Below are 23,576 nucleotides of genomic sequence, written 5' to 3'. Positions count from 1 at the left end.
GTCCCTGCTCTTGCCAACCTAGCAGTTCGAAAGCACGTCAAAGTGCAGGTAGATAAATAGGTACTGCTCCGGCGGGAAGGTAAACGTTGTTTCCGTGCGCTGCTCTGGTTTGCCAGAAGCGGCTTAGTCATGCTGGCCACATGACCTGGAAGCTGTACGCCGGCTCCCTCAGCCAAGAAAGCGAGATGAGCGCCACAACCCCAGAGTCGTCCGCGACTGGACCAAATGGTCAGGGGTCCCTTTACCTTTTAAAATGGTTGCAGCCAAGCTGTGAAGAAGATGAAATGTTACGTCTATGCTCTCCCTCTGCAGAATGGCCCTCTCCCTCTGAAATACCGTGTCCAGCCAGCCTGCAAGAGGCTAAAACTCTCCTCCCAGCTCCCCAACTCCGAATGCACCAATACCAGCGGCGCGTCAGAGTGCGAGTCTGTCAGCGACAAGGCGAACAGCCCGGCCACCTTGCCGGCCACCACTTCCTCTTCGTTGCCAAGCCCTGCCACCCCTTCCCACGGCTCGCCCAGCTCCAACACCACCACGGTGAGCATCCCCGCCAACCCTGCGCCCGGGACCATGCTCAACGGCACTTCGAACTGCCACCAGATGCAACCCTTGGCCAGCAGGGGGCGCAAGGCAATGGTAAATGGCGGCCCCACCATGTCGGCTTTGACTTAAAGGGACGGGACACCTTTTTCTTTTTCTTCCCTTCTCCTTCTTGGCTGGATCTCGCGTTTTATAAATAAGTATATTATGTGTAGATAAGGGCAGTGGAGGGGTGGGGTGGGTGGTGGGTGGGGAAATTATACATACTTATTTTCTATCAATCGACCTGATTTAATTTAAGAAGAAAAAAAGGCAAAAAGACAAAAAACCCGATGTGTCCTCCCCCTTTTTTAATTTTTTTTTAAAGTGCTCCTGTAACTGCATGATGTCATCTGTGTTAAAGCGGCAGCCCCTTCCTGTTAAAAAACTCTTTTTTATTTGTGCCCTCTGTTTGTAGTCAGATTTAATGCACAGTCCCCGAAAGAGAAAAACGCACAGTTCTGAATCAAGCAGGCTTCCTGTATTAGAAGTACACGTGGCTTTCTCATGCTTTCTTCGTCCTTTGACTTATGCACCGTCACGGAATCTGGTTCCAACCCAGTGTTTCTGGACTTCAACTCCCATGAGTCCTAACCAGCACAGGCTGAGGGAAAGGGACGATGGGAGTTGTAGTCCAACAGTATTTAGAGGGCGCCACCTTCGGCACCCTTGCTGTCTCCACCTACGCTTCCTTTCAGCGCCACCCCCCCCCCCCGGCTACACAAGCGCAATGCCTTTAAAGATGTGCGGAACCTTTGGTTCTCCGTGTGTCGCTCCCATCCGCCGCAGCAAGCATGGCCAATGGCCAGAGGCGACAGGAGTTCATCTGGAGGGCCAAAGATTGCTCTCACCTGCTTGAAAGCACATCCGAAGCACATTCCCCCACCCTCTCAAAGAATTCTGTAGTTTGTTAAGGGTTGCTGGGAGCTAACTCTGAGTGGCTAACTACAGTGCCCAGAATTCCTGGAGGGAAATAATGTGCTTTGAGCGTGCTTTAGAGGTGTAGAGTGTACACAGCTTTAGCCTCATATTCCCTCATCTATACCTCCCGTGGTCTCCTGCAGAGCCGAGATGCAGCTATAAAGCCTGAAGGAGAGGTCTGGACACCTACACACATCAGAAGGGTTGACGCCGCCGGTCTCCTTCCTTTAATGATGCGAAAGGCCAACAGCCACTGCTGGTTTGCAAGCAGCCATGTGACAAAACATGGCAGCTAGGAACAGAGGGGCAGCTGAGATAGGGCTGAGGACCAGAAGCTTAGCCCCACAATGTTCAGGTCTGAAGGTGGGCCTTGGGCCATTGGTGGAGGGACAGGTTCCGTGAAATGCAATGCGAATTGTCTCACACACAGGGACCCAGGCTAGCGTGGCACCCTGAGCTTCACAAGCAAGGCCACAAGCAAGGCCTGCCAAGATGTCTGGCTGTTTTGTTAGTCGCAGGGGCCGCTTCTTCTGTCTGCCTTTCAAACCCAACATGTGGACTGGGATGTCCTTGGAGCGGCGAGTTCCGCACATTCCCCTCTCCTGCCTGTTTCTATGCCCGCAGTAGTGCAATGTTGCAGGTGGCAACTGTCGTGGGTGGCGCTGTGGTCTAAACCACTGAGCCGCTTGGGCTTGCCGATCGGAAGGTTGGCGGTTCAAATCCCTGCGACGGAGTGAGCTCCCGTTGCTCTGCTCCAGCTCCTGCCAACCTAGCAGTTCGAAAGCATGCCAGTGCAAGTAGATAAATAGGTACCACTGCAGCAGGAAGATAGACAGCGTTTCTGTGCACTCTGGTTTCCGTCACGGTGTCCTGTTGTGCCAGAAGCGGTTTAGTCCTGCTGGCCACATGATCCGAAAAGCTGTCTGTGGACAAACACTGGCTTCCTCGGCCTGAAAGCAAGATGAGCGCCACAACCCCATAGTCGCCTTTGACTGGACCTAACCGTCCAGGGGTCATTTACCTTTTTACCTTAAATGTTGCATCTGGTGAGGCCAACCACTACTGGCGTCACATCCCCAAAACCCATACAGGTGTGGCGTTGCCAGTGACGCTGTTACAGTGGACATAGTGCCTTGTGCTTAACATGGCTTCCTCCTGGTCAATCCTCCAGACATTTTGAACCATGACTCCTTCCACTCCCACCCCCAGCCGACATCAATTCTGTTCCTTTGTGCCAGACATCTCTGCCTGTCTCTCAGGAGGACTGATCTTCACTTCTGTTTCCAACCACTTCAGCCGTCCCGCCAACAGACCTGGGATTTTTTTGGGGGGGGGTTACGGAGAGTGCGTTTTCTTAGGACACATTCACACCACCTATTTCACACACGTTTAAAGCACACAGCTCCTCGCCCCACCCCAAGAATCCTGGAAACTGCAGTTTTATTGAGTGTGCTGGGAATCGTAGCACCTATCAGGTAAAACAAGGTAAAGGACCTCTGGACGGTTAAGTCCAGTCAAAGGCAACTATGGCGTTGCGGAGCCTCTTGGGCTTGCTGATTAGAAGGTTGGTGTTTAGGATCCCTGCAATGGGGCGAGCTCCTGTTGCTCTGTCCTAGCTCCTGCCAACCTAGCAGTTCAAAAGCACGCCAGTGCAAGTAGATAAATAGGTATAGCTGCAGTGGGAAGGTAAACTATGTTTCTGTGTGCTCTGGTTTCCGTCACGGTGTCCCATTGCACTGGAAGCAGTTTAGCCATGCTGGCCACATGACCCGAAAAGCTGTCCGTGGACAAACGCGGCTCCCTTGGCCTGAAAGCGAGGTGAGCGCCGCAACCCCATAGGCGCCTTTGACTGGACTTAACTGTCCAGGCGTCCTTTACCTTACACCTATCATTCATATGGTTTTTGAGGGGATGTCATGCGCTTTAACGGCATGAGGTTGTATCTGACGCTAGCTCTGCTCAGAGCAGACACATTGAATGAAGTTAATGGACAGGACTTCACTTGATTACATTGGGTTTTCTTTGAGCAAGACTTAGCTGAATACACCCCTCTGTGTGGCTGTGTCATTAGAGATAGCTATTGGCCATTTACTGGCCTACAGTTCTCAGGGCTTGAAGTCGTCGAAGACAGAAGTGGAGCCCTCCATATTCAGAGGTAGTATACTGGGGAAGAACGAGCAGAGCATTTTCACACCCAGGATGTGAACCGCCCAGGGACATTGGCTGGCCATGGTCGAGAGCAGGGGTGGCGAACAGCCTGCAGTGACCTGTTGTATGACTCCTGACTCCCATGAACCCCAGTCAGCTTGGCCTGCAGTGAAGGATGATGGGAGTTGCAGACCAGCCGGTTCACCTCCACTGGTCAAAAGACAGATGGTTACGTGCGGCGGGTTTTTCGGTCTTCTCCAGAAAACCAGCTTGCACACATTTAATGATTTCTTGGCTGGGAGCAATGACAGTTGGAAACAGTTTAGATTTGCGGTGTTGATCTGGCCCACGTGTGTGCTTTCAGGGAGTAGCAGTAACTTTGGAACCAGGAGTCCATAAAACTTGGTCATGGAAACTTCTACCCATCTTGGAGGCTGGGAGCATGCATACCTTGAGTTCGTGAGATCTGGGGCAGCCAAGACCCACATTCTTGCAGCTGTTTGCGTTATAGTTACGCAAGCAGATGCGCTTGGGGGGCGGCCCGATTTGGCTCATGCCAAGTTTTTGTTTGAACTGGCTCTTGAGATGAGAAACAACTTGTAGACTTTGAGGGATCCTGTTCTGCATCTCTCTCCCCCCCCTCAAAGCCTCCCTTTTCTCATTCACCCTGCTTGTAAAACGAGTTTCAAAGAAATAAATACAGTGCCTTTGAAAAGGAAACCTACCGCTTGATCCGCTGGGGTGACAGAAGAGGGTTTTGTGGTTTTAACTGGGTGGGGTGGGGTTGGGGGAAGACAATGTCTTTTCATTTGCTGACTTGTGTTTTCAAGGCTGCCAGGTGGAAACGCACAACTTCCAGCGGGAAGAGTTCTATTCTTCCGTCAGCTTGAATCCTCTCCCCTTTTTTCTGATTGGAAGAAAAGCGATCCCAGAGGGCAGCCTTCGCCAAGCCTGTTCGCATCCAGATGCTTTGGACTACAACTCCCATCAGCCCCTGCCAGCATGGCTGATGGGAGTTGTAGTCCGGAGGGGGCAACAAGTTGGCAAAAGCTGCCAGGGTGATCATCTTCCTTTTTTTAATGTAAGTTAGGAAGGGCTAACTTGACACAAGCACATTTTGTATTCCTGAATGTCAAAGGAACTTTTGATAGGCTTTCCCCACCACCGGCTGGCTCACAAGAGCGGCCGACCTCACAAAGGCAATCCGTCCTCGGAAGTTTTTGCAGGTGGATCTGTTGTGCTCAACGTGCACTGAGACCAAGATGTGCAGCGGAGAACACGTTTGGCAACCTGGCAATGCACCTGGACTCCCAAGTCTTACCCCATGTCACCCAAACTTATAAACAAGGGGTCGTACCCTATTGTGTACCTGTGCTGATGGAAGGGTTATTTGTTCCTGCTTGAGCAGAGGGGGAGAGGAGGTGTTTTTATTTTATTTTATTTAATTCACCCTTTCTCCGACATCCCCTTGCACTACCTCCCACACTGTTCTAAGGGGATCCTCAACCATCTTCAGCAGATTGGGAGGCATAGGGAGGCAAGGGCTGTGGAGGGAAGGGGGAATAACACAAAAAATATATTCCCCTTTCACTTCTGAATCAGAGTGTCTTCCATCAAGGGGAGGGACACACCTGGGATACAGGTCATCTGCCGGTGCAATAGGATGGGTCCAAGTCTGCTGTTGTTACCCTGCTGCTCTGCATCAGGACCACTGTGCAGCAGAAGCCACTGCTAAGAATAGGAAGCTGATCTAGGGATATGTGGGGCCTTGCACAACGTGACATTTGGAAGATGACTATAATAATAATACATTTCCCCTTGCTCTTGCCATTGACATACTGCATTTGAAGTGAGGAGGAAGAATCATAGTCCTGGGAAGGACCCCCAAAACCCTCCTTTCCAGTCCCACTTCACAGAGGACCAGCACATCTGAATCGTCTTGCTGGGTCGGACTCAAGGTTTACTTGTCCCGGCACTCTGACCAAAGAGCTGCTTAGGTTTGTGTGGCAGCCCAGTGAGATATTTTTGGTTAACTTTTCTCTCTGTAAACAGCTGGCACCTCTGATTGCCCTCTTCCTGCACCGTGTCACAGATCACATCACTAGTTTCCCTTGCTTTCCAAGGCGGTTTGCCGCCTAGCGAGGAAGGCAACTGCCAGACAGAGAGAAACAAAACCTTGCTGCTCGGGTTCTTGGCATATCTGTGGTCGACAGAATCTGCCAGTGAAAGGGATGTTGCCTCCTGGAGTTTCCAGTTTTGTAATTGTGGCTAATAGCCATTGGAAGGCACATCCACTTCCTCTGAAACCGAAGGCATGTCCAAAAGTTTAGCATCCCAAAAGCAACTTGTTCTACACCTGAGCTCCTCTTAGAGTGAGGAAGGCTCTTTTTCCTAATCTGCTCCTCATAATTTCCCGCTCCTTGCTGCTTGTCCTGGCCGCAGGCTTGAGCATTAGTTTTCTTGAGATTCTTTATATATAAAAAATAGAACCTTGCAGTTTTGTCACACTGTGTTCTAAGCAGCATTTGCAGCAATGCCATAATGTCAAGGGTGTCTGTGTATGTAGGGGGAAGCCTCGTAGCAACTACACACACACACACACACACACACACACACACACACACACACCCCCTGATTTGACAAGCTCTATTGTGAAGGTGACGGTTCCTGCATTTGGGGGATCTGAAGTCACTGGGGAGAGGCATGCCTTATGCCACCACCTCGTAGGGAACATAACAACCGTGGTCCTCCTTTAAAAATGGCTTCGTGGTAGAGCATTCCCTTGCAGACAGAAGGTCCAGATTCAATCCACAGCATTTTCAGGTAAGGCTGGGAGATGCTTCTGTCTGAAATCTTATAGAGCCACTGCTGGTGTAGACAATAAACTAAACAAGGTCAGTATAATAAGACAGTTTCCTCTAACAGCCTGCTGGCAAAACGCCACTTTGTCTGCATCTCTTGCCTCTAGGTTGGCAACTGGTGTGGGTGAAGGCGGCACCTCCCAGTGGGCTGGATTTGGTTCTGGCGCCTCCATCCGCCAACCCATAAGATAACCAGTTTTTTTACCCCCTTACAAGGAAGTATAGGAGGCCCAGAGGGGCCAACAGGAAGAATTTACAGAAACACATGCACATTTTATTGACCAGTCCTATTGCTCCTCTCTTTCTCGTTGGCCGAGACCGAACTTTGGCCTTGCTACTGGCGTTGCACCATGTTTTAAGATTTTCTGGACTTCAAACACCCAAAAGGTGTTTCCCACCTGCGCATTAACTTTGTACATACCGAGTGAAATAACCAAGGCGACGGAAGGCCTCACGTTTTTCTCTTCTGAGCTCCCCACCCCCACCCCAACAACCTTTTTTGTACATTTTTTTAATATGGTACAAGCCAAATCGCTCTGTATGTTTGCAAACCTGTATGATGTTTTAATGTGCTGTAATATATTCTGATATTCATATATTGTTATTGGTTAAAACATTTGTATCAATAAGACAGTTTGTAAATGGTAATAAATGCTACAACTTTGTCCTTCAGCTCCGGTGTCTGGCATTGTTGTGCTTTGCAAGTTTTTTCTCCCCCATCGCTAGCCCACAAAATCCTAAGCTTTGCAAAGGGGGCCCCAAATTGCTTCACCCCAATGAAGAGCTGAAGCCTCTTATCAGTTTCAAGACAATAGGGTGATGGATGTTGTTCCGGACTTGGTGGTAGAGTATGAAATATCTATGGCAGCAACTAGATAAAGGGATTTCTCTGATTATTATGCTACTTGCTTATTGCATCATGATTGCCTTATCTTCCTTCCTAATGGTTTTGACACCTTAGGATTTGCCGTTGGATTTGGTACCACAGAACTGCTACTGTGTATATATGTTTTCAGTGAGGCCGAAACTAGAAGTGACATTGAATACGTCTTTGCATTTAACAGGCACCATTTTTAAAAAACCCGCAAATAGCAGCTGGGTGAGTGTGTGAGCAGCTTAACCCTTTCAATGAGGGAAGCACCGATAGTAGCTTTCCAATCCCAATACTGTAGTAGTTTCAAAGGAGGAATTTTCCTTGGGACTGAAACAGGGGAGACGTCCTTCCAATCTGCTGTGATCCTGATAACAATCAGCCTCCTCCTCCTCCTTGCATTTTAAAAAGCTGCTTGTTGTATTTAACTTCCTATCTAGTTTGTTCCTTGTGTGCTAAGCGTTCCCCATCCCCCAAACAATCTCTCAATTTCTTTCAAGTGCAGCCCTACCAGTAACTCTGCAAAAACATTTAACACAATTTTAAAACTGCCAAGAAAAGATGGTTTGCGATCAAACAGAGCCCATCTGCATAACCCCTCCTTTTGCATAACATTCTGATTCTGTTCAGATGCATTGGAATTTTGTTCTGTCTGGGCATTCCAAGGACGTTAAAGCCCCACCCACAACCACCAAAAATCTTATTTAGTAACCTGTCTGGTGTCTGAGATTTTATCAGGCGTCTACACAGTTTCAAGTGTTCAAAGCCAATGAGGACTAGAAATTTGCCTTTTATTTATTTATATTTTAAAAGGGTAAGATTAGCAGGAAGCTGGATTTTGTACCTTCTGCAGTTTTTGTTGTTTTGTACATCAGTTGCAGCACGAACACAATTCTACACAGACACACAAACAATAACAAGGCATGCAGTTTTAAAATCCCAATGTACATGCCAGGTGGTAGTGTTTCAAAAACATTCCTGAACAGCAAGTACAGCAAGTACAACATGTGCATTTGCATCAAACCCCTGTCTCTTATTTTGCTGTTTCCTATTTGAAGAACGCTTCATAATCTTGGGATTTCACTTTTGGCTGATTTCGACAACAGTGTACTCTCTGCACTGGCAAGTACATGCAGAACTGCTGGCACTTTTCAGAACCCACAAATGATCCTGTAAGAGCTGCAATTGCCCGATAAGTGTGTATGCAGACATAGAGCCACATAATATAGCCACAGTCCACAGTGAGCACCACACAACCACTTAGCTATGGGTGCAAATCTGGGACAGGAATTCCAATTTCTCCATTGCATGCTGAACTCCAGAGCCAGGGTGGTGTAGTGGGTAAGAGCGGTGGACTCATAATCTGGTGAACCGGATTCGCTTCCCCGCACCTCCACTTGCAGCTGCTGGGTGACCTTGGGCCAGTCACACTTCTTTGAAGTCTCTCAGCCCCACTCACCTCACAGGGTGTTGGTTGTGGGGGAAGAAGGGAAAGGAGATTGTGAGCCGCTTTGAGACTCCTTAGGGTAGTGATAAAAGCGGGATATCAAATCCAAACTACTACTACTACTACTACTACTACTACTACTACTACTCTTCTTCTTCTTCTTCTTCTTCTTCTTCTTCTTCTTCTTCTTCTTCTTCTTCTTCTTCTTCTTCTTCTTCTTCCAGCAGGCCAGGTAAACCTGTGTTATCCCTGCAAGTTACCTGTGTTATCCCTGTGCTAACAGAGCAATTTAAAGATTTCTGGGCTGTGTACTACAGATAGAACACAAAAATGCAGAAATACACAGGATCCTTATTTGGGTTAGGTGCAGCCATGGCAGAAACCTGTACCTCCACCAGCTGGCATTCTGCGCCTCCTTTTTAGTTGTTTTCTCGCTGCATCATTCATCCGTCTTGACATCCAGGTAATGGAAACATCAAGAGCTAAAAGCCAAGTGAGAAGAGTAGGGAAGGGCAAGAGAGTAGGGAGGGAAATAGAGATCATGAATTTGGAAGGAAGAGGCACCTCAAGCAGTTGTGGAAGTTGTGGTGGGACCCATTGGGTTACCTCCCGAGTCTGGATAATGCATTATTTTTGAAGAGAATACCTCAATTATAGATACGCCAATTGAACACTCATCACCTGACGTGCTATTATCAAGCTGTGTTCTTGCTGGACACAGAGCTGCTTTCAAAACATCACTGAGGTGAGTAGCATAGCATTTTGGATCAGGGAGTTTCAGAAGTGTCAATTCAGCTGAATTCGAGGGACGCGATAACCAAAACCATCTCTGGCCACGTGGTGGCAGCAAAATGCATTTTTTGAAAGCATCTGCATTACATCCTATGGTGTGCTGTCACTAAATAAACGAATACTTGTCATTTGAAAGGCTATAGAAGGGCAAGAAGAATTTGCGTTGGAGATCTGTCAATACCAGCCTTGGATAAGTGGACTCCCTTATTTCACTCCCAGACACTTTTCAAAAGTTGTTCCACTAACTCTTTGAATTCTCTCTCCTTATTTGGATTTAATTTGGGGATTTTTGTGGCAACGGTGAGAGTCTTAGAGGCTGTGTGCTGATGAGCTGATCTCTCATTCTAGCGCCATGGCTCATTACCCAAATTCTCCAGAGCTTGTGTTGCCTCAGCGGGGAGATCGTTTTTCTTCTTTTTTGTTTGCGTTCATAGAAAATTTTATTCATTATTTTTAAAAGATGGCATGTCAAGTCATCAAGCACAAGGAAAGAAAGATTAAACAGCAAATCCCTGGGTTAGGTATGGCAAAGAACAAGAACATTCAATATAAAATGTCATTTTTCTATTATATTTTTCCGTCTATAAGACACCCCCATATATAAGACGCCTCCTATTTTTGGGGACTCCAAATTAAGAAAACATCACTCAGTACTACACATGTATAAGACAGGCCCCAATTTTAAACCTAATTTTTTGGTTAAAAAAACCTAGTCTTATACATGGAAAAATAAGGCAGGCCTCAGGGCGGTTGACATAAAAAGATGACAGTATATAAAATAAAGATAAACGCAATAACCCAATAATACCCCCCCCCAAAGATCCACATTTTAAAAGGGTATGGGATGTTGATCAGGTCAACCAAAGGCCTGGTTAAAAAGCAACATTTTTGCCTGGCTCCTAAAGGTGTATAATAAAGGCGCCAGGCGAACTTCCCTGGGGAGACCATTCCACAGACAGGGAGCCGCTGCAGAGGACTGGTTGGATGAGTTCCAGATAAATATATACCTAATTATATGAATCTATTTTATTCTAAGGTGCATTAGGGTAACTGAGACCAACGGTTCGTGCTGCCTGGAATCTCAGGAAGGACATTTTTATGGGATGCAGAAATCAGTCAGATTTTTGCTGAAATTGTGACCCCGGGGCTTAGGGATATTTTCAAAAAGAAACCTTTTCTGCCGGTTAAGTTGCTGAGGGCTGATTTCTTGTCCTGTGATAAAAATCCTTCTGTTTCGACTGCCAAACCTGTCAGGGGAGCATTTGCAAGTGTTTGGCATCATTTTTGAGTGAATTGCCAAAAGTCAGATTTTTGCCGAAATTGTGACCCTGGGGCTTAGGGATTTTTTCCAAAAAATCTTTTTCCACGGTGTCAGGGAACTGACATCGGAGCGAGAGGCGAAGGGGAGGCTCCCAGATGATGCTGGCGAAGGACCCAGCAGCAGGGGGAGAAACAGCTCAGTAGAGGGGGAAGCCAATCAGCGCAACACCAGGGAGAAAGGGGGGGCAGACGGGGGAAGTGGAGAGAGGGCTCTAGGACTCTTCACTGGACATCAGTGAGGAGAGCCCAGGTCCTCCGCTACCCACGCCTTCCCTGCGCAGAAGACTCCCGCGCAGTGAGAGGAGGAGGAGACTGGGTGTCAAACAACTTTTATGTTGGAAGAGGTTCAAGAAACGCCCACTGACGGATTCTGCCAGTGACTGAGGAAGCCACCATGAGGAAAGGCTGTGCAGTCAGAAAGTTTTAAGAAGGCAAATTCACCAAGAAAGGCACCAGTTTACGCACAAGTAACTCATACCCATTACAGCAATCTTTCAGTCCCTGAAAGTTGCTCGTGCGCAGCAGCAGGCAGGTAGCATCATGAGCGAGACCCGAGGAGCGAACGCCCAGGAGGGAGCAGCTGGAGGGCAAACTCTGGTGGAGAGGAACCAAGAGTTGGAGCAGCATGTGGCCATCCTGACGGCGCGGCTGGACGAAAGGCGGTCTCAAGATGCACAGGTCAGGCCCACCCCCATAGCAAGGAAGGTACCGGGACTGGTGCAGAAATTTGGAGGGAACCCGCAGGAATATAGTGTGTTCCGAACGGAAATAGAGTACGCCTTGAAGCTGCAGGATGACGATTTTGCAAACGATGAGGCGAGGGTGGCATATGTCGTGGGTCACCTGCAAGATGGGGCCAGGGAATGGATCAGGCCCCTTATGGCAACGCAGAATGCCGCCCTGCAGGACCTGAGGAGGTTCTTTCAGGCAATGGACACAATGTTTTCCAGTGATGTACAACAAAGTGTGACTAAGCGGGAACTGATGAACTGTAAACAGGGGAACCAGTCAGTTAGAAACTACTGGTTGCGCTTTGCCATGATAGTTCACCGCCTCGGGTGGCAACTGGACTCTGAAGCCGTACAAATGTTATTTGAGGAGGGGTTATCCCCTACGGTGAAGGATGAGCTTTCCCGCGCACCCCGCCCGCAGGGGATGGATCAACTGACCAAGGCTGTGCTTGCGATTGGCGCACGGCAGGAAGCGCGAGCCCAGGAGAGGCAGGAAGGGAGAGAGCAACGTTGCCATGACTACCGCGTTCCAGAGATACCAAAGCAGCTTTCCCCGCCTGCAGAGCCAATGGAAATAGATGGGGCGCGCGCTCGGGAAGTTTCAAACGCCAGCGAAGGGCGCAAAAAGGGAAAGGATTACAAAACCACCAAGAAGTGTTTCCTTTGCCAGCGGCCAGGACATTTTCCCAGAGCCTGCCCTCAAAGAAAGGCCTGGCAAGGTATGGTGGGAGCCGCAGGGGGTGAGGAGGAGGTGGTACAGGAACAGGAACAGGGAAACGGGAACGCTTGGCTGCCATGCAAGGGGCACAGCAGCCAGGGCATCAACCAGTAAAAGTGCCCCAACCAGACCCCCCCCAAGGCGGCAATAGCCATCGAAGTGGTGCTAGAACTCCCGAATGGGCACCCAGTCAAGGTGAAAGGGATGCTGGATTCAGGCAGCTCATGTAATTTCTTCAGCAAAGACTTTGCATTAGAGCACCAGCTCCACTTACTACCTTTGGATTTCTCCTTGCAAGTAACCACCATTGATGGCAGGGAGCTTCTAGGAGGGGAAGTGACACACCAAACCCCACCAATGAGAATGAGGGTGTCCAGGCACTCGGAGACCATCGCCTTTCACGTCGCCTCCCTAGCAGGGCCCCCAATAATATTAGGAATGAGCTGGCTGGCACAGCATGATCCAGTGGTGGCGTGGCATCAGAGGACAGTCACCTTTGGGTCAGCTTACTGCCTAGAACACTGTCTAGGAGGAGAAACCCCAAGGATGAGCGTGGCTAGGGTGGCTGGGATGGCTGTGGAGCGGAAGGGAGAGGTGCCGCCGCAATACGCAGATCTGCGGGAGGTCTTCAGCGAGAAGGAGGCAGATAGACTGCCACCCCATAGGCCCTTTGACTGCCAGATCAACTTGCTCCCGGGGGCTCAGCTGCCAGTGGGTAAGCTGTATGCCATGTCGGACAGGGAGATGAAGGAGTTGCAGGAATTTATTGACAAGAACCTGAAAAGAGGTTTCATAAGAGAATCAAAAGCGGTGGGGGGCAGTCCGGTGTTCTTTGTGGACAAAAAGGACACTAATAAACCCAGGCTCGTTGTGGACTATAGGGCCGTCAACTTGGTGTCGGAACCCGTGACCTTCCCAATGCCCAGGATCGATGACATTTTAACGCGAGTGAGGAAAGGGAAATTTTTTTACCAAGCTGGACATGAGGGGCGCATACAATTTGATCAGGATGAGGGAGGGGGACGAATGGAAGACCACAATGTTCACACCCCTAGGGACCTTTGAGTACTTAGTTATGCCTTTTGGATTACAGTCAGGCTCCACCTGTTTTCAAGCTTTCATGCACCACGTGTTGGGGTCTCTGCTAAACAAGAACTGCGTAGCCTTCTTGGACGACGTCTTAATTTATTCGGACAACGAGGAGCAACATGTTAGAGACATCAGGGAAGTGCTGCAATGGCTGCAGAAGACCAGTTGTGGGTCAAGCTGGAGAAATGTCAGTTTCACGCCAGAGAAGTCGAGTTTCTGGGGTACAAGTTGTCTGACAAGGGCCTAGCGATGGACCCAAGCAAGGTGCAGGCAGTGCTGGAGTGGAAGGCTCCCAAAACACGGAAGGACGTGCAGAGGTTCCTAGGGTTCAGCAACTTCTACAGGAAGTTCATCAAGAACTTCGCCCACTTGACAGCGCCCATCACGGATTGTCTCAGTAGCAAAACGAAGTTTGTGTGGACAGAAGAGGCCCAGCAATCCTTTGAAAAACTGAAGAAGACGTTCGCATCGGAAGAGCAACTCCTGCACGTAAATCTGGAGAAACCCATGAGGCTAGAGACCGACGCGTCCGACAGAGCCATCGGGGCGGTCCTTTTGCAGCCAGGGAGGAGCCAGAAGGAATGGAAACCGTGCGCCTTTTTCTCGAGAAAACTGAACAAGTCGGAGCAAAACTATACCGTGTATGACCGCGAACTGCTGGCGATCTACGCGGCCTTTCGTCGCTGGCGTCATCTGCTGATAGGGGCGCAACAACGGATCCAGGTTTGCACAGATCACAAGAACTTGGAGTACTGGAGGACAGCACGAGTACTCAACCAGAGACAGATTCGATGGGCACAGGAGTTCTCCAAGTTTTTCTTTGAAATCCGATACGTGCCCCGAGAGGAAAACGTACGAGCAGATGCTCTCTCACGCAAACCAGAGTATTTGGAAGGAGAGGGGCCGCCGGAGAAACGACACGTGATCCCCGAGGACCGATGGGTGTGTGGGGGAACTTTGGTGGGGAAAAGAGAACTAGCCGGGCTGACCAGAAACGACGTGTTCGCACAAACTAAAATCCGGGAGCTCCGAGACGGAAGGGGGACCCAAGAAGGGTTTAAGGAGAAGGAAGGGGTACTGTACTATAGGGGAGCGCTGTACGTACCGGGGGAGAACCTAAGGGGAAGGGTACTCAAACAACTCCACGACAACCCCACAGCGGGGCACTTTGGACAGCACAAAACCATGATGCTGGTGACCAGGCAGTTCTGGTGGCCCAGGGTGAGGGGGGATGTACGGGAATATGTACGGGGGTGCGACCGCTGCCAAAGGGCAAAGGGGGAGAGGGCTGCCCCAGCAGGATTACTGGAACCCTTACCCACGCCGGGAAATCCCTGGGAGGTGGTTCCATTGATTTCATGACAGATTTGCCCAAGTCCCGGGGAAAGACAGCAGTCATGGTAGTGGTCGACCTACTGACAAAAATGTGCCACTTTATAGCTTGCTCGCATGCGGTAACGGCAGAGGAAACAGCCCGGTTGTTTGTGGAGCACATCTTCAGGCTGCATGGCGCCCCCTTGAGGGTTCTATCCGACCGCGGAAAACAATTTACTTCCCAGTTCTGGAGGAAGCTCATGAGCTTGTTGCAGGTCGAAGTGGGTTTCTTGACGGCGAGACACCCGGAGACCAACGGGCAAGCAGAAAGAGCGAACAGTATACTCCAGCAATACCTACGCTGCTATGTCAGCAAGAGGCAGAATGATTGGGTAGAGAAACTAGCGCTGGCTGAATTCGCGTACAATAACGCTGAACACGTGCCCACGGGAATGAGCCCATTCATGGCCAACCATGGGTGTCACCCAGGGCCTTCCCGGGGAGTGGGGAGGAAAACTGGAGCGTACCCGCGGCAGAGCAGTTTCTGGAAGAAATGGAGGCCCTGCACCAGCAACTTAAGATGAACTTGGAGCGGGCCAAGGAAACTTACAAGAGGCAGGCAGACAAGCACCGCCGGGAAGGGGAGACCATACGGGTGGGGGACCGGGTGTGGTTGTCCACCCAAGGGCTACCTTTCAAAGGGGGGGTGCAAGAAGTTGCAACCCAGACAGCTGGGACCTTTTGAGGTAACACAGCAAGTCAATCCCATGGCCTTTAAGCTCAGGTTGCCTGATAGCATGAAAATACACCCGGTTTTCCACAGGTCCCTGCTCTCACCGCATAGGGAGGGGCGGGGATTCCAGGGGCAAGAGGGAGAAGACACCACCCACTCGCAGGTAGAAGAAAGGGAACACCATCACAGGGCCACGGAAATACTGGACTCAAGGTGGCGAGGGCACCGGGTGGAGTATTTGGTAGCTTGGGAGGGGGAACCCGGGTCCGAAAACACGTGGGTTCCCACGGAAGCCTTCAAAGACAGCTACCTGGTGGAGGAATTCCACCGCCGGTACCCGGACAAACCCAAAGCCCTAGAGAGGTTCTGGGAGGAGCAATTTGGACCCACAGATGATGAAGAGGGGTTTGAGGGATTTTCTGACTCCGATGAGGAGGGAGGAGAGGTTTTTTCCAAAGAAGAAGAATCAGACGGGGAGGACCACCCAGTTGGCAGGTATAAGAGCGGGTGGGAAGCGGGTTTCGAATCCACAGAAGATGGTGACAGTTCCTTCCGGGGGTTCCCTGCCTCGTCGGCCGACGAGGAGGACAAAGTTGATTCCACAGGTCGGTCCAGGGGTGGAGGGGGTCCTGGGGGGGAGGTGGATGTCAGGGAACGGACATCGGAGCGAGAGGCGAAGGGGAGGCTCCCAGATTATGCTGGCGAAGGACCCAGCAGCAGGGGGAGAAACAGCTCAGTAGAGGGGGAAGCCAATCAGCGCAACACCGGGGATAAAGGGAGGCAGACGGGGGAAGTGGAGAGAGGGCTCCAGGACTCTACACGGGACATCAGTGAGGAGAGCCCAGGTCCTCCGCTACCCACGCCTTCCCTGCGCAGAAGACTCCCGCGCAGTGAGAGGAGGAGGAGACTGGGTGTCAAACAACTTTTTTGTTGGAAGAGGTTCAAGAAATGCCCACTGACGGATTCTGCCAGCAACTGAGGCAGCCGCAATGAGCAAGAGCTGTGCAGTCAGAAAGGTTTAGCAAGGCAAATTAACCAACAAAGGCGCCAGTTTACGCACGAGTAACTCATACCCATTACACACCGGTTTAGTTGTCGAGGGTTGATTCCTTGTCCTGTGATAAAAAGCCTTCTGTTTCGAGTGCCAAACCTTTCAGGAGAGCATTTTCAAGCTTTTGGCACCATTTTTGAGTGAATTGCCAAAAGTCAGATTTTTGCTGAAATTGTGACCCCGGGGCTTAGGGATTTTTTCAAAATATTTTCTGCCGGTTAAGTTTTTGAGGGCTGATTTCTTGTCCTGTGATTAAAAGCCTTGTTTCCATTGCCAAAGCTTTCAGGTGAGCATTTACAACCGGTTGGCACCATTATTGATTGAATAGCCAAAAGTCAGATTTTTGCTGAAATTGTGACCCCGGGGCTTAGGGATTTTTTCAAAAAAATATTTTCTGCCGGTTAGGTTTTTGAGGGCTGATTTCTTGTCCTGTGATAAAAAGCCTTCTGTTTCGAGTGCCAAACCTTTCAGGAGAGCATTTTCAAGCTTTTGGCACCATTTTTGAGTGAATTGCCAAAAGTCAGATTTTTGCTGAAATTGTGACCCCGGGCTTAGGGATATTTTCAAAAAAATATTTTCTGCCGGTTAAGTTTTTGAGGGCTGATTTCTTGTCCTGGGATAAAAAGCCTTCTGTTTCGAGTGCCAAACCTTTCAGGAGAGCATTTTCAAGCTTTTGGCACCACTTTTGAGTGAATTGCCAAAAGCCAGATATTTGCTGAAATGGTGACCCCGGGGCTTAGGGATTTTTTCAAAAAAATATTTTCTGCCGGTTAAGTTTTTGAGGGCTGATTTCTTGTCCTGTGATAAAAAGCCTTCTGTTTCCATCGCCAAAGCTTTCAGGGGAGCATTTTCAAGCTTTTGGCACCATTTTTGAGTGAATTGCCAAAAGTCAGATTTTTGCTGAAATTGTGACCCCGGGGCTTAGGGATTTTTTCAAAAAAATATTTTCTGCCAGTTAAGTTTTTGAGGGCTGATTTCTTGTCCTGGGATAAAAAGCCTTCTGTTTCGAGTTCCAAACCTTTCAGAATAGCATTTTCAAGCATTTGGCACCATTTTTGAGTGAATTGCCAAAAGTCAGATTTTTGCTGAAATTGTGACCCCGGGGCTTAGGGATTTTTTCAAAAAAATATTTTGTGCCGGTTAAGTTTTTGAGGGCTGATTTCTTGTCCTGGGATAAAAAGCCTTCTGTTTCGAGTGCCAAACCTTTCAGGAGAGCATTTTCAAGCTTTTGGCACCATTTTTGAGTGAATTGCCAAAAGTCAGATTTTTGCTGAAATTGTGACCCCGGGGCTTAGGGATTTTTTCAAAAAAATATTTTCTGCGGGTTAGGTTTTTGAGGGCTGATTTATTTTCCTTTGATAAAAAGACTTCTGTTGCCATTGCCAAAGCTTTCAGGGGACCATTTGCAACCAGTTGGCACCATTTTTGAGTGAATTGCCAAAAGTAAGATTTTTGCTGAAATTGTGACCCCGGGGCTTAGGGATATTTGCAAAAAAAAGTATTTTCTGCCGGTTAGGTTTTTGAGGGCTGTTTTCTTGTCCTGTGATAAAAAGCCTTCTGTTTTGAGTGCCAAACCTTTCAGGAGAGCATTTTCAAGCTTTTGGCACCATTTTTGAGTGAATTGCCAAAAGTCAGATTTTTGCTGAAATTGTGACCCTGGGGCTTAGGAATTTTTTCAAAAAAATATTTTCTGCCGGTTAAGTTTTTGAGGGCTGATTTCTTGTCCTGGGATAAAAAGCCTTCTGTTTCGAGTTCCAAACCTTTCAGAATAGCATTTACAACCGGTTGGCACCATTATTGATTGAATAGCCAAAAGTCAGATTTTTGCTGAAATTGTGACCCCGGGGCTTAGGGATTTTTTCAAAAAAATATTTTTTGCCGGTTAGGTTTTTGAGGGCTGATTTATTTCCTTTGATAAAAAGACTTCTGTTTCCATTGCCAAAGCTTTCAGGAGAGCATTTGCAACCGGTTTGCACCATTTTTGAGTGAATTGCCAAAAGTCAGATTTTTGCTGAAATTGTGACCCGGGGGCTTTTGGATATTTTCAAAAAAATATTTTCTGCGGTTAAGTTTTTGAGGGCTGATTTCTTGTCCTGGGATAAAAAGCCTTCTGTTTCCATCGCCAAAGCTTTCAGGAGAGCATTTTCAAGCTTTTGGCACCATTTTTAAGTGAATTGCCAAAAGTCAGATTTTTGCTGAAATTGTGACCCCGGGGCTTAGGGATTTTTTCAAAAAAATATTTTCTGCCGGTTAGGTTTTTGAGGGCTGATTCCTTGTCCTGGCATAAAAAGCCTTCTGTTTCCATCGCCAAAGCTTTCAGAAGCATTTGCAACCGGTTGGCACCATTTTTGAGTGAATTGCCAAAAGTCAGATTTTTGCTGAAATTGTGACCCCGGGGCTTAGGGATTTTTTCAAAAAAATATTTTCTGCCGGTTAAGTTTTTGAGGGCTGATTTCTTGTCCTGGGATAAAAAGCCTTCTGTTTCGAGTGCCAAACCTTTCAGAAGAGCATTTTCAAGCTTTTGGCACCATTTTTGAGTGAATTGCCAAAAGTCAGATTTTTGCTGAAATTGTGACCCCGAGGTTTAGGGATTTTTTCAAAAAAATATTTTCTGCCTGTTAAGTTTTTGAGGGCTGATTTCATGTCCTGAGATAAAAAGCCTTCTGTTTCGAGTGCCAAACCTTTCAGGAGAGCATTTTCAAGCTTTTGGCACCATTTTTGAGTGAATTGCCAAAAGTCAGATTTTTGCTGAAATTGTGACCCCGGGCCTTAGGGATTTTTTTCAAAAAAATATTTTCTGCCGGTTAGGTTTTTGAGGGCTGATTTATTTTCCTTTGATAAAAAGACTTCTGTTTCCATCGCCAGAGCTTTGAGGGGAGCATTTGCAACCAGTTGGCACCATTTTTGAGTGAATTGCCAAAAGTAAGATTTTTGCTGAAATTGTGACCCCGGGGCTTAGGGATATTTGCAAAAAAAAAGTATTTTCTGCCGGTTAGGTTTTTGAGGGCTGTTTTCTTGTCCTGTGATAAAAAGCCTTCTGTTTCGAGTGCCAAACCTTTCAGGAGAGCATTTTCAAGCTTTTGGCACCATTTTTGAGTGAATTGGCAAAAGTCAGATTTTTGCTGAAATTGTGACCCCGGGCCTTAGGGATTTTTTTCAAAAAAATATTTTCTGCCGGTTAGGTTTTTGAGGGCTGATTTATTTTCCTTTGATAAAAAGACTTCTGTTTACATCGCCAGAGCTTTGAGGGGAGCATTTGCAACCAGTTGGCACTATTTTTGAGTGAATTGCCAAAAGTAAGATTTTTGCTGAAATTGTGACCCCGGGGCTTAGGGATATTTGCAAAAAAAAGTATTTTCTGCCGGTTAGGTTTTTGAGGGCTGTTTTCTTGTCCTGTGATAAAAAGCCTTCTGTTTCGAGTGCCAAACCTTTCAGGAGAGCATTTTCAAGCTTTTGGCACCATTTTTGAGTGAATTGGCAAAAGTCAGATTTTTGCTGAAATTGTGACCCCGGGGCTTATGGATTTTTTCAAAAAAATATTTTCTGCCGGTTTAGTTTTTGAGGGCTGATTTCTTGTCCTGGGATAAAAAGCCTTCTCTTTCGAGTGCCAAACCTTTCAGAAGAGCATTTTCAAGTTTCTGGCACCATTTTTGAGTGAATTGCCAAAAGTCAGATTTTTGCTGAAATTGTGACCCCGGGGCTTAGGGATTTTTTCAAAAAAATATTTTCTGCCGGTTAAGTTTTTGAGGGCTGATTTCTTGTCCTGTGATAAAAAGCCTTCTGTTTCGAGTGCCAAACCTTTCAGGAGAGCATTTTCAAGCTTTTGGCACCATTTTTGAGTGAATTGCCAAAAGTCAGATTTTTGCTGAAATTGTGACCCCGGGGCTTAGGGATATTTGCAAAAAAAGGTATTTTCTGCCGGTTAGGTTTTTGAGGGCTGTTTTCTTGTCCTGTGATAAAAAGCCTTCTGTTTCGAGTGCCAAACCTTTCAGGAGAGCATTTTCAAGCTTTTGGCACCATTTTTGAGTGAATTGCCAAAAGTCAGATTTTTGCTGAAATTGTGACCCCGGGGCTTAGGGATTTTTTCAAAAAAATATTTTCTTCCGGTTAAGTTTTTGAGGGCTGATTTCTTGTCCTGGGATAAAAAGCCTTCTGTTTCGAGTGCCAAACCTTTCAGGAGAGCATTTTCAAGCTTTTGGCACCATTTTTGAGTGAATTGCCAAAAGTCAGATTTTTGCTGAAATTGTGACCCCGGGGCTTAGGGATTTTTTCAAAAAAATATTTTCTGCCGGTTATGTTTTTGAGGGCTGATTTCTTGTCCTGTGATAAAAAGCCTTCTTTTTCCATCGCCAAACCTTTCAGGAGAGCATTTTCAAGCTTTTGGCACCATTTTTGAGTGAATTGCCAAAAGTCAGATTTTTCCTGAAATTGTTACCCTGTGGCTTAGGGATTTTTTCAAAAAAATATTTTTGCGGTTAAGTTTTTGAGGGCTGATTTCTTGTCCTGGGATAAAAAGCCTTCTGTTTCGAGTGCCAAACCTTTCAGGAGAGCATTTTCAAGCTTTTGGCACCATTTTTGAATGAATTGCCAAAAGTCAGATTTTTGCTGAAATTGTGACCCCGGGGCTTAGGGATTTTTTCAAAAAAATATTTTCTGCCGGTTATGTTTTTGAGGGCTGATTTCTTGTCCTGTGATAAAAAGCCTTCTGTTTCGAGTGCCAAACCTTTCAGGAGAGCATTTTCAAGCTTTTGGCACCATTTTTGAGTGAATTGCCAAAAGTCAGATTTTTGCTGAAATTGTGACCCCGGGGCTTAGGGATATTTGCAAAAAAAGGTATTTTCTGCCGGTTAGGTTTTTGAGGGCTGTTTTCTTGTCCTGTGATAAAAAGCCTTCTGTTTCGAGTGCCAAACCTTTCAGGAGAGCATTTTCAAGCTTTTGGCACCATTTTTGAGTGAATTGCCAAAAGTCAGATTTTTGCTGAAATTGTGACCCCGGGGCTTAGGGATTTTTTCAAAAAAATATTTTCTGCCGGTTAAGTTTTTGAGGGCTGATTTCTTGTCCTGGGATAAAAAGCCTTCTGTTTCGAGTGCCAAACCTTTCAGGAGAGCATTTTCAAGCTTTTGGCACCATTTTTGAGTGAATTGCCAAAAGTCAGATTTTTGCTGAAATTGTGACCCCGGGTGTCAGGGGTTCAGGAGCAGAGGCAAGGGCAAGGGAGGAAACAGAGAGCGAGGGGGAGGAGGCAGAAGAAAAGATGAGTGATGACGACGACCCGAGATCTCCGAGTCTTTCCAGTGAATCAGAAGATTCACAGAAAGGTGCACCAGTGGCCAGGGCAAGGGGGGAGCCTAGGGGGACACCCCAGGAAGATAGAGCCAGAGGGGACTCAGAGGAGAGCAGTTGGAGATCGGGACCAGCGTCACCGCCAGAGAGCAGGGAAGAGGAAGGGTGCCAGGGATCAAGCGCTGGCAGCTCACAACAGGGGGGAGGGCACGAGTCAGGAGTGGCCACACCTCCATCGGGGAGCGAAGAAACGGTCAGACGGAAAGTGGAAGGTTGGGCTCGCGCGCCAAGTTCAAATGCACAGGAAAGTGACGCAGTAGGCAGCCCGGAAAGGGAGCCGGGTCCTAAAGCCCGGCGCAAGGAGACAGGAGGTTCCGGGGGGTCGGCGTCAGAAGAATCCCGGAAGGAAGAGACCCCGGGGGGCAGAGGGACCCAGAGGAGAACAGTCAGGCGGAAAAGGTGGAGCAGGGCTAGGATATTAAGTTGGTGCACAAGGGGCGGAGACTCAGACGGAGCTTCGCCGATGTAACCACTAGACGTAGAGTTGCACGCAGCAGCTTGAGAATGGAAACTGTAACTCAATAAAGACTTTTACTTAATGATCGCTGGCTAGCGTGATCCTCTGTGAGCTAGGATCTGGAAGCAGCTCTGACAGTAAGCTCCGTCCCTTAATTGTGGGCATCTACGGCCTCAAGGAGAGGAGAGAAAGCGGGTGCCTACTAGCGAGCTCACGAACGGCAGACAACATGACGGCTGAGCAGCAGATAGCGGAACTCAGAGAAGCAGTGTCACAACTGAATGCCGAGGCTCTCGCATCCAGGAAGAGAGAGGAGGAGGCAGCTGCCGCCTACAGGGATCTCCAGGTCAGGTTGGACATGCTTATGAAGCAAGGGCAACTGACACCCAAACAGGAGGGAATCGGGTTGGGGAGACGAACAGGCGGTCTGGTCTCTCACTTCGATGGGAACCTGCAACAGTACCCCAACTTTAGAGCGGATGTAATGTGTGCACTGCAACTGCTGAACAAAGACTTTAGAGATGAACAAGAGAAAGTGGGATTCATCATGTCCCATTTGCATGGAGATGCTAAAGCATGGCTGCGCAATTTGTGGAGGGATAATGATCCGGCGCTCCAAAATGCGGATGCCTTTATTAAAGCGATGGATGGGTGCTTTTTATCAAGCATTGACGTGGATCTTGCTCGGCAGCAGATACATGGACTGAAGCAAGGGAGGGCCAGCGTCAGGCAGTACCATGCCCGCTTTTTCGCTTTGGTCAGTGCCCTGGAATGGGACAGAGATTCGGCTCCGGTAAGAGACCTGTTTTGGGAGGGATTGCACGGCTCGGTTAAAGATGAAATTGCGAGGGGGGAGAGACCCCGGACCACGCAGGAGATTGTTCAGAGGGCGCTGGCGGTGGGGGTGCGGCTGGAAGAACGTCCGTGGAGCAGGGACGAAGGGCGTGGAGGGCGCGAACCAGCTAGGGGCTCCTCCTTCCTTCCCAGAGAAGCAGCGCGTGCGCAATCCACGCCTCCGCCAGGAGGAGGGGCGGAACCTATGGAGGTTGGAAGTGCAAGGGCTCAGTCAGCAGCCAGAGCCCTAGCACCGGCAGCAGTGAAAGCGAAGCCTCCTAGAGGGAACAGGAAGTGTTACATCTGCGATGATCCGCAGCATATGGCGAAAGAGTGTCCCCGGAGGCTCCACCAGCGCACTGCAGCC

At 48.3% G+C, this 23,576-nt stretch overlaps 1 protein-coding gene and 1 long non-coding RNA gene across 6 annotated transcripts in view; one reads left to right on the top strand and one right to left on the bottom strand.

Annotated features, from left to right (window-relative positions):
- Nucleotides 1–899, top strand: part of PCGF2 (polycomb group ring finger 2) — a 39,328-nt gene extending 38,429 nt beyond the window's left edge. For all 5 annotated transcript variants that reach the window (XM_081166563.1, XM_081166566.1, XM_081166565.1 and 2 more), the window contains one exon: nt 313–899. In XM_081166563.1, the coding sequence (XP_081022689.1) occupies nt 313–672 (360 nt within the window). In that variant the 3' untranslated portion in view covers nt 673–899. The remainder of the gene's footprint in view (nt 1–312) is intronic.
- Nucleotides 702–7,365, bottom strand: LOC308571409. Its single transcript, XR_014001399.1, has 2 exons — nt 3,379–7,365; nt 702–2,529 (listed from the first exon to the last, which is right to left on the bottom strand). It is a non-coding gene; the product is annotated as an uncharacterized lncRNA (long non-coding RNA).
- Nucleotides 7,366–23,576: the final 16,211 nt, after the last annotated feature.

The sequence above is a fragment of the Podarcis bocagei genome, assembly GCF_964188305.1.
Source record: "Podarcis bocagei genome assembly, chromosome: 13".
NCBI lineage: Eukaryota > Metazoa > Chordata > Lepidosauria > Squamata > Lacertidae > Podarcis > Podarcis bocagei.
The sequence above is the reverse complement of the archived record's forward strand: the minus strand, read 5'-3'. Positions and strand labels throughout refer to the sequence as shown.